This window comes from Chrysochloris asiatica, unplaced genomic scaffold, assembly GCF_000296735.1.
Source record: "Chrysochloris asiatica unplaced genomic scaffold, ChrAsi1.0 scaffold00146, whole genome shotgun sequence".
NCBI lineage: Eukaryota > Metazoa > Chordata > Mammalia > Afrosoricida > Chrysochloridae > Chrysochloris > Chrysochloris asiatica.
The window spans coordinates 7,756,824-7,768,479 of record NW_006408664.1 but is presented as its reverse complement, the minus strand read 5'-3'; the positions used below and the strand labels follow the sequence as shown (position 1 = coordinate 7,768,479).

The 11,656-nt window shown below is 36.8% G+C and overlaps 1 protein-coding gene across 1 annotated transcript in view; it reads right to left on the bottom strand.

Moving 5' to 3' along the window:
- Window positions 1-1,626: 1,626 nt before the first annotated feature.
- KIAA1009 (KIAA1009 ortholog) overlaps window positions 1,627-11,656 on the bottom strand; it is a 73,556-nt gene continuing 63,526 nt past the window's right edge. The window contains exons 23-26 of the mRNA XM_006870668.1: window positions 10,015-10,156; window positions 7,819-7,917; window positions 4,750-4,884; window positions 1,627-1,836 (exon numbers count right to left, since the gene is read on the bottom strand). Of these exons, the coding sequence (XP_006870730.1) occupies window positions 1,627-1,836; window positions 4,750-4,884; window positions 7,819-7,917; window positions 10,015-10,156 (586 nt within the window). The remainder of the gene's footprint in view (window positions 1,837-4,749; window positions 4,885-7,818; window positions 7,918-10,014; window positions 10,157-11,656) is intronic.

Below are 11,656 nucleotides of genomic sequence, written 5' to 3'. Positions count from 1 at the left end.
GATCATGCACTGGGAATCCTAAAAGTCAGTTGCCATTACCCTCTGAGTTGACCTCTCTGAATTTAACTGGCCCAGCTGATCCCCTTGGAAGTCATTGCTGGACTTTTTTGAAGGGCACCCTAACAACTGTTTTACTGAAAGAACTTGTCTGCAGCCCTCCACTGACCAGAGACAAGTTTAAGCATGCTTCATTTATAATAAACACATGTATATGAACTAGAAACCTATTAGTTATACTTTTTGACTTATCCTTATGTTAATATATGGCATGCAGATTAAAAGTATAAAAAGGCACACTCACATAATAACCAAAATAGATTATTTATTTCATAACTTAAAACAATAAAGTTATTTCACATAAAAAAATACAACAGCAAAATATAATGTTCTTTCTACCTTCTAAGGAAAGGGACATTAAAAAATGCTGTAAATTACAATAACTATACTTCTTAGACCTAACAAATTTCCACATCTCACATTTCACCAAGATGTAGTTCAATTTTCCTTTTAAATAAAATACCCTACTTTTCTAGCAATGTAAAATATACTCTAGATTTCAAAGGTGTAGTATGCATAAAAGAATGCATAAATATCAATTCTATATTGACAATATTTTAGCTATATTGGATAACAAAATATATTAATAAATTATTTTCACATGTTTCTTTTTACCTTTTTAAATGTAGCTACTTTTGTAGCTCACATTATATTCCTCTTAGTGCTGCATTAGAACATTTAAAAACAAAGCAGCTGTAACTTTAACTTACATAAACATTTAGAATTTTATACTTATTATCCTGCCTTTGAAAATGGGAAATGGAAAAGAAATAACATTCCAGCTACTTTAATACATGTCTGTAATTTTTCTAATGGACACATATTAGTTTTCCAACAGAGAGAAGAAAAGTATCATTGAATTCTAGTTGTAATTTTCAAACGTACCAAAAGTGTAGGACTGGCATTTAAAATACGTAGCTTAAATAATATGCCACATTTTAAATTAAGATGATAAACAATGGATAAACTAAATTTCCATATTATTTTTGAGCTACATATTTTTACCTAGTAACAGGTACAAGAACCTAGAGAAAGGAAATTGGAAGAAACCAAGAATATTCCCAGTCTACCTGCAGAGAATTCTTATCTAAATTATAGAAGAAGTTCTACCACTCAGTTGACAGTGTGATTGCCCAGAAACTGTGTCCATCTTCTGCTGTGCATTTCCATGAGGGGCAGCAGTTACTTTTCTACTTTTCTTAGAAAACTAAGAATACATCCTTGTTCATTAATAATTCGACATGCAGTGTGGGAGATTTCCTTTCTTTTCATTTCTATCAGGTGAATAATGCATTTTGCAATAAATATCACTAGTTATTATCATTTGACACAAAGGGTCTTGCCCACAAATTACTCAAAATGTGAATGGTTAATGCTTTTCAGTAAAATACGTCATGGTGCTTTTTTTCTCTTATTAGTTAAGGTTAATTTATTTTGACGTATTGCTTTTGCATGGCTTGGTTTGCTTCCTGGAAACAGAAAGGCGCAGTTACTCTGAAAACCTCTTGGTTGTGGCCCAGTCCCATGTATCTTCAGTCCTTTTAATGAGGTCCTATGAAGTCAAAATTTCTAGTAATACTCTGGTGCACTAGCTTCTTCTGGTAAAGCAACCGGAACGACGACTCCCTGTCGGTGCAGCTCTCGAAGAACATCTAATATTGAGTCTAATTCTGTGCGAAACTTGTCCAGTTCTCGATTCTTTAACTGTGCAAGTCTTTTCCATTTCTCAATTTCTTTGTTTTGCTCAGTTTCTACTACTTGACGTGTTTGCTGTATTATCTGCAAATCAAAAAATTCTACATTACTAATATTGTTCTTATTGTCGATGAAAAATAGTTCTCAATCTCAAAGAACTAAAGTGTGACAAAACTCCAAGTAGGAAGGAAGGGAGAGCAGAAGCCTTACCTAACAAGCCCGATTTTCTTTATCAAGCAAGCAGGCAGGTAAGAAGTGGGAAATTTAGAATCTAAGTCTTAGACCAAATTTTAGAGTTAATATTTTAAACCACGTGACTAAAACTAATAGTATCATTTAAAACATCAGCAATTTCTAATACCAGGGTAGGAATTTGAACCTCTAAAGAATGTTGTTCCCCTTAAGATAGCAATTGATGTGCAATTAAGACAAAAGCTGGAAACTGTACTGCAGAAACATTTCAGAAAAGGGAAAATTCAATTTTTTTTCATTAACAAAGAGTGACAGCAAAGTGTGAACAGTGCACATGTTAAAGATGAAGAACTTGTAACACCTGGATAAACAACGCAGTTCCACCCAGTTCTGGCTTTCACATTTTCACTGTAACATATGCCATTAACTAATCCTGTATCATAGCATTAGAAACAACAATATTAAATAGATAGAGCATCCAACAAGAGCCAGACCCTGCTTAAACATTGTACATAAGGTAACTCATTTAATACTGCCAACACACTAGGAGGTAAGTGCTACACTTTCCACATTTAACACATAAGGAAATGGAGACACTAAAGCCAACTCTTCCACTGCTCTGACTCATGGTGACCTTTTACAGCAGAATAGGACTGCTCCATAGGGTCTGTAAGGTGGCAAACCTTTACAGATGCAGAATGCCATATTTTCTTCCCATGGAAGACAAGCACTTTAACTAGTGCATCACTAATGCTTCATTTTCAGTACATTCTTGTTGTTAAGCGCCATCGAGTCGGTTCAGACTCACAGTGACCCTGTGTAGGGTTTCCGAGGAGTGGCTGACGGGTTTGAGCTACTGACCTTGCAGTTCAAAGGGACTCTGTGGTCTAGTGCTATATGCTACAGCATCACACCACTTCAATGAATACATAAATATAATTTATTAGTCACATTTGTTTATAACAATGACTATAAAATAACGATTAGTAAAATGGCTATAATGTAGCATGTGCCTATAGAATCATTAGGATGCAATTCTTAAACGTAGTTATTGACAAATGAGAAGAACTTTCTAAAATAAGGATGTTGAAGTGGCACTTATGGTTCTGGTGAAATGGAGGTACACTAAGATGCCTTAATTCTACTATGGTTGATGGTCTCCTAGTATATATTTTTCAAAGAATTTTACAAACTAAAGTTTAAGATTAAGAATGGAACATCAGTTATTTTCATCTTTGTACTCCACATGGCATATTTCTTAGCTCCTATATTGATAATGAACTGGACTGCACAGTCTGTTTGAACCACCAAGTTGGAGGTTCAAACTCACTAGCTGCTCCTAGGAAACTCTATACAGAATCGCTGAGTCGGAACCAACTTGATGGCACTTAACTACAACAATGATAATACTATGCTAGCATCTTGATATCATTAAATAGAACTGGTGTTTCTCTGTGGAACTCAGGGCAACACTAAAGCTTTGCAATGCTATAATATTTTCACCATTAAAATCATTTAACTTTACACTACTTAAGCAAAGCTAAATATCAGCATTAAGGTAATAGCCTAATAACACATCATAATCTTACTTTTGGCATGTAAACATCTATTCTTTTATGTTTGTAACAAACTGTACTAATCATGATATTATTGGTGCCAGATATATATTGTTGTTAAGTGCCGCCAAGTTAGTTCTGACCCATATCAACCCTGTATAGGGTTTCTAAGGAGCAGCTAGTGACTTTGAACTTCTGACCTTGCTGTTCAAACTGACTTTGTAGTCTAGCACATTAACTCGCAGTACCACACCAGGGCTCCATATATATATTAGACATGATCATATTCTAATAAAAAATATTTCTTATAGACATTTATTGAAATGACTTAAATATGGGACAATGTTCTCAAAAGGGTTCCAAGAACAAACATGTATACATTTTAAGTATCTCTTAATAATTCAGAATATGATACAACTTGGGTGTTTATTTCTCCGGATATAAGACAACCCAATCATCAGGTATTTGAAACTTGGTCATTTTTATCTAGAAGCTATAAATTAACAAGATAAAAATACAGTGGAGACACTTTAAGAAATAACTTTTGTTAGCAATTTAAACCCACCAGCTGCTACTCAGAAATCCTATGTAGGGTTGTATATAATGGAACAGACTCGATGTCACTAAATAACACTAATTGTTGTTGTTGTTGTTGTTAAGTGCCGTTGAGTCGGTTCCGACCCATAGCGACCCTGTACAGGGTTTCCGAGGGTGTAAATCTTTACGGGAGTAGAAAGCCTCATCTTTCTCCCGCGGAGCAGCTGGTAGTTTCAAACCGCTGACCTTAAGGTTCGCAGCCCGATTCGTAACCACTACGCTACCAGAGAGCTCCATAAACAACACTAATAGAGATTACAAAACCAAATAAAAAATTAAATCAAATCCAAACCCACTGTCACTGAGTCCTACCAACTGTATATAGGGTTACTGACACTATAAATCTTTGTGGGAGCAAACAGCCTCATCTCTTTCTCCTGAGGAGCAGCTGGTGGGTTTGAACTGCTGACTTTGAAACCCACTGCAATGGAGTTGATTCCGATTCAGTGACCCTGTAAAACAGACTGGAACTGCACCATAAGGTAAGGCTGTAAAATTTTACAGAAACAAACTGTGACATCTTTCTCCCATGGAGTGGCTGGTGGGTTTGAGCCCCTGACTCATTCGTTAGCAGTAGAGTACCTTAACAATTGTGCCACCAGGGTTCCCTTAAAGTACTACACAAACATGTAAATGTGCTTTACTACTTTACCTGTTGTAGCTCCTGCTCTCTTTGCTCATGCCTCATTTCCATCTGTTTAATTTTCTTTTCTAAGCCTGTGAAATGTTTCATCTCTGGTGTATGGTTTTCTTTGGCTTCTCTCAATTCTTCTAAGAGTTTTGTAACCTAAAATTGAGGGCATTATGTAAATGAAAACTAAATAGAAAAAGGGAAATAATTTTTTAAAGAGGCAGGCTTATAAAACAGGCACATTCAGTATCTTCTTTACTAAATTTCTCTAATAGCAATTAAGAGGTATCTTAATAGCAAGTATACCTGGGCTGTTAAGAGTAATTTTAATCGCTTTCATCCCTTCTGCCCAGGATATAAAGGCTAATCCTAACTTCAAGGTTCTAAATGACAGGACCACTTTCTCCCTCCCATGGATGACAAGTAATTAGGCACATAAAGAAGTTAGGCAGTAAAGTAATTATATTTAGGATTAAATGGGAATGCATTTAAAGCACCTGGCACAGTACAGCATATAACACAGAAAAAGAGCTCATTATATACTGTTGTTGTTGTTATGTGACGTGGAGTTGGTTCCAACTCATAGCGACCCTGTACAGGATTTCCGAGGCTGTAAATCTTTACAGGAGCAGAAAGCCTCATCTTTCTCCCGTGGACAGCTGGCAGTTTCGAACTGCTGACCTTGAGGTTAGCAACCTAATTCGTAACCACTATACTACCAGAGCTCCTTTAAATATATATTGTTCTTGTTACGTGCCATGGAGTCAGTTCCAACTTATAGCGACCCTGTACAGGGTTTCCGAGGCTGTAAATCTTTACAGGAGCAGAAAGCCTCATCTTTCTCCTGCGGAACAGCTGGTAGTTTCGAACTCCTGACCTTAAGGTTCGCAACCTGATTCGCAACCACTACACTTATATAGATCCCGGTAATTATAGTTGTAATTTTCTTATGGCCCTTAATATGTTGTGCATCATAGAAGTTGCACCACAAATGAAAACACCTACGTAGAGATAATCGAGTACTGAGTTCTTTTGTGTTGTCTTAGGTTCTACCTGCATGACAGGTTTCCTGGTTACTTTGCTGGGAGGAATGGCTAGTGATCGTGTGCACTTCATCTGGATCGATCTTGATACTAAGTGTGTCTAACACTGAAGAAGATACTGCCCGTAGCCTTTTCAACAGACATTCCCTCCACTGCTGGCAAGGCCCTGACATCATTCAGGCATTCATGTGACTCAGGGTTAAATTCTGATCAGTTGAAATTCAATACAGTTGTCCAGCTTCCCCTGCCACTGATTGCTTTAGAGGTGGCCATGTGAACTAATTTTGATGCTGCAAAGGAAGCTTAGCTGGGAGACATTATAACAAATACTTTAAGAAATAATATTCAACAGCTCCTAACTTGATAAAAACGATAAATTCAGGATGTAAGAAGCTCAGTAAACTCTGAACATAAGAAACAAAACCACATTGTGGTATAAGATACTAAAATTGCTAAAATCTAGCTATAAATAGAAAATCATCTTAAAAGCAGCCTAATTAACCAGAGAGAAAAGGAACATGTTAAGAGAGGGGCTTCAAAAACATTGTGGAAGATTCCATTGTGTTTTAACTCCATTGTTGCACAAACTTTGAAATACCTTGGTATAGAGGAATGAGAAAAGAATTAGAAAAGATTTCTTGTCAGAAACTATGAAAGCCAGAAGGCAACAACAAAGTGACATCTTTAGAGTACTGACAAAAACCAAACGAAAACAAAAACACCATAAACTGACAACCTAAAATTCTATACCTAGTGAAAAGCTATTTCAAAAAAGAGAAAATATTTTCAGACAAACAAAAACTGAGACTGTTCTCTACCAGCAAATCCACACAAAAAGCATTAAAGAAGTTTTTGAGATAGAAGAAAAATTGTAACAGAAATTTGGATCTGCACAAAGGAACAAAATATCTGAAGTGGTAAATATGTGGGTATTTAGAAAAGATGATTTTCTAATTTTTTAAACTTTAAAAAAATATTTTAACATTTAAAGCAAAACGATGACGTATTGTGGGGCTTAGAACATATTTATAGGAGTAAACTGCATGACAACAATAGCACAAAGCACATGAAAGGAAAAACAGAAGCATACTGCCATAGGTTCATCTACTACACATGAAGTGATACGATATTTGATGTACAGACTGTGATAAGTTAAAGATATATATTACAAAACCTAAATCAATCACAAAAAAACAACAACCAAGAAAGATACAGCTAATAAGGCAATGTTGGTGTTTTAAGTACCATTTAATTAGTTTCAACTCATACTGACTCTGTATAGGGTTTCCAAGGAGCGGTTGGTGGGATTGAACCACTGGCCTTGTGGTTTGTAGTTCAGTGCTTAGCCTACAGCACCACACCAGCACTCCAATAAGCCAATAGTGGAAACAAGTTACAATGTAACTAAATTAATCAATAACACGAAATGTAAATACTTTAAATTAGAAGGGAGATTGTCATTACCTTTATTCAAGAGACTGAATCAGTTTTCCGGTAGTGTAACGGTTATGAATCGGGCTGCTAACCTCAGGGTCAGCAGTTCGAAACTACCAGCTGTTCTGCAGGAGAAAGATGAGGTTTTCTGTTCCCGTAAAGATTTACAGACTCAGAAACCTTGTACAGGGTCACTATGAGTCAGAACCAAATCCATGGCACATAACACAACAACAGGCTTAAATACCAATGCAGAATCAAATAGACCTTAAGATAATAAAATTTCCAGAAAGACCTACTTTCTGTAATGGTCTCATTATTGTTGATCCAGTCATGGTTACTTTACCCATTTCTTAACCAAATTAAGCAATATTAAGACTTAATGCAGAAATGGCATAGAATTTACTGTCTAAAAACTCAAACAAGAATCAGTTGCTTCCTGTCATTTTTTATGGGCACGGGGAAATGCAAATATAACAATTTCCCATTAACATTAGATATCAAATACAAACAAAAAATTTCCAATTGATATTTGAGTTTCATCTTGGGAAGGCAGATTTTCCTTAAATGAGTTATTAATTAATATATGGTTGATAATTCAGTTCGTTCTTACCTCATTCTGTAGGATTTCTTCTCGAACTTGAGAAACTACCAGAGATTCTTGCTTACCCTGTAGCTCATTAACTTGATTTTGAAAATGTTTTATAAGTACCTAGAAAATTGGAAGAACAGAGTTAAAGGAAATCTTCCTTTGAAGAAAATTTCCTTATGTGAAAGACAGAATAAAGTCAACTGATTGGTTTGATTAGTACTAACGAAAAAAATAAATAAAATAAATCTTGATATAATATAAACCATTCAAATTCTAATAGAAATAATTGCCACAGGAATCAAGTTCACTGAACGGATTATTTTAAGTTTTGTCTAATACTTAAAAACAAAATCCATTCATGAAAATTAATGATTGAAAATACTTGGCCTCTTTATCTACAGTACTGTGCTTCTGAAGGCCTGGGAAATATCTTTTTAAATAAACTGCAACACAGTCTAAGCTACCACTTGTCTGACAGTTTGTCATACTCAGCTGGCTTACATGTGGCTGTGATGCCGGGGGGCGATGGCACTGGTATTTCAAATACAAGCAAGGACACCTCTGGTGGACACATTTCAGCAGAGCTGCCAGAGTGAGATAGAGTAGAAAGGATGGCCTGGTGGTCAGTGATCTACTTCTGAAAAAATTGGCCAGTGAAAACTTTAGGAATAGTAGTGGTACACAGTCTGAAGTAGTAACAGAAGACAGCTTGGCCCTTCATGTTGGAAGGCATTCAAAATATGACTAGGGAAGAGCTGTCTCCTTAAAGTTGTTAGGTGCCATCAAGTCGGTTGTGACTCAAGTGACCTTATGCACAACAGAATGAAACATTGCTGGTCCTATGGTATCCTCACAACTGTTGTTACGTCTGAGCCTACTGCTGCTGCTACTGTGTCAATCCACCTCATTGGGGTGTGGGGAGGAGTCTTCCTCTTTTTCACAGACCCTTCACTTTACCAAGCATGATGTCCTTTTCCAGGGATTGGGTCCTCCTGACAAATGTTCTAACCGTGAGTAACAACGTCTGTCCACCTGGCTTCTATGGAGCATTCCTGGCTGTAGTTCTTCCAACACAGATCTGTTTGTTCTTCTGGCAGTCCACGGGACTTATAATATTCTTCTCCAACACCATAACTCAAATGCATCGATTCTTCTATGGTCTTCCTTATTATTCATTGTCCAACCTTCACATGCATATGAGGTGATTGCAAATCCCACGAATTAGGTCAGGCAAACCTCAGTCCTCAAACTGACATCTTTGCTCTTCAACACTTTAAAGAGGTCTTGTGCAGCAGATCTGCCTAATGCAGCATGCTGCTTGATTTCTTGACTGCTGCTTCCATGACTGTTGACTATGGAGCCAACCTAAATGAAGTCTTTGACAGTTTCAATCTTTCCTCCTTTTATCAAGGATCAGCTGGTAGGCTTAAACTGCTGACCTTGTGTTAGCAGTTCAGAGCTTATCCTACAGTGCCACACCAGGTTGTTGTTGTTGTTGTTAAGTGCCACTGAGACGGTTCTGACCCATAGTGACCCTGTACAGGGTTTCCAAGGAGCGGCTGGTGTGCTTGAATCGCCACCTTGAGGTTCAAACTGACTTTGCAGTCTAGTACATTAACCCAAGCGCCACACTCTCTTCATTATTTTATCCCAGTGCCTGAAGGCTATAAACCCTGAGTCATTATTGTCTTAATGAATGAAAGGTAATGGAACAGGAAGAATGAAGGTAATTACTTGTTGATTAGGACTGGAGGTGGGTGGGAAATAGGTAAATATCCAGAAGTTCAACTACTGAAGTTCCAATCTTTCTTCCCCTACTTGAGAAATGTAGGGATAAAACTGTACAAGTACTTACTTATGGGCATCATTTTAAAACAGATTATTAAATATATGTTCCTTGTGTAGCGCTGTGGTTTAATGCACTGGACTGCAAAGTCTGTTTGAATCACAAGGTCAGCGGTTCAAGCTCACCAGCCGCTCCCTGAAAACCCTATACAGGGTTGCTATGGGTCAGAAATGACTCAATGGTACTTAATAACAACAACAACATCCTCTTCTATAAAATATGTAACAAGAATAACTTGCCATTTTTATCATCAACCTGAAAAGGTCAAGTTAAAATGATTTCTAAATTAAATAATGCTCTGTTAATAGCCCTGAAAAAGATAGGACATATGTTAAAGCCAAAAAGAGATCAAAACAAAGTTTGTCATCTACCTCTTGAGTTGTTATTTTACGATTTAGTTCAGCTACTTTGGAAGTAGAGTTTTCTATTGCATTTTGGCAAAGCAGTTTCTCTACTTCTCTCTGATGAGACGCTTTAAGGGATGCAATGTGAGCTGTGTTATCTTCCTTAATCCTATGGAGCAAATGAAAGAAAACCAACACATATAAAACTGGCTCTTGAGCCTCAATAAAAAAGTATAAAACATCTGGAAATTAGAGAAGCAAAGCAATGACGACACCAATATTTACTGCACTGCACTAAGTACTTTATACACAATTGCATCTGAATTCTCACAGCTGCTCTGCGAGTTTACTTTTGTCATTAGGAGCAAGCTTGAATTCAGAAAAACCTATCTATGACCCTAAACCAGTGAGTTGCAGAGCTGGGCCTCAAAGCCCAGGCCTTGCACACTAACACCTGTCTGGAGCTACACTGTGCTGTTTGAAATAAAACGAATCCCATGACATTTTATCTTTTAAGAGAAACTCAGCTGTCCAAATTATTACTTGGCTAATCTTACTTACTTAGATAACAATACGTAGATAAATCACAGATGTTCCCTTTGGAACTAATGCTTTGTCTCTAGGCTGCATTTACCAGTTTTTTGATCCATGCATATGCCCCAGCTGCATAAAATAATCTGTATAGTAATTGTTACCACACAGGCTAACCTGCATTTCATTAATTTGGAGTTTAAGTCTCTGTGACAAACTATATGCATTCAGAAGTAGCTCAGTAAATGGTAAGGTTATAATTAGAGTTATACATTTCTTATAGATACACAACATTTTCTCTTAAAGCAAATATTCAATAAGACACTGTTGATGCATACTAATATGGCGATTCTCAAACTGTAAACAACAGCTTATTTGACTATATGAATATTTCTTCCTGGACACAGTGTGATCAGGTCCCTGGGGAAAGAATAAATGTCTACAGTAACCATGATGTCACTGAATTACATTAAAAAAAAAGCAGCCTAAATCTGGACCAGAAAAGTCTAGTCCTTACTTGTCAGACCCAGAGGTATGTATGTAGGAAACAGATAAACAACATTAGGATATTTTAAATTATGTATAGGAAAATTTATGGGAAACCAAGAATTTAAAAATATTTCGTGAAAAGAATAGGATTTTCTTTAAATAGCTTAATTACTACTATAGTATTCAGGGCTTAAAAAAAAAGGTTTCAACTTGGAAGCAATCTGGGTGCCATGATGGCTCAATCCAGGGACATGGCTGACAGTATCTGTCAGGTGTTTCCTATGCTCATTCTGTTCCTACATCAGGTTGCTGTCGGGACACAAAAGAAGTACATCAGCTCTCAAGTAGCTAAGCTGGTGTATAGATTCATGCTAACTTAGCACAAATTCTAACTTGTATAGGAGGTCAAAGTGGCAGCAGGCCATTTCCTGGGTACTTCTAGGAAAAGTTTTGTGAATAAAGTAGGAGTTGAAACAAATGAACAAAAGGAAGTTAGGAAATCATGCAGTGATAGTGCAGTACTAGAGAGGATTTGAAGTACCAGGAAGAGAAACTGAAGCCTGACAGTGTAATAGATCTGGGAGTGTGTGGAGGACAGAGTGACATAGATAAGAGAGTATTTAGCAGTCCTGGTGTGGTGCTGCAAGAT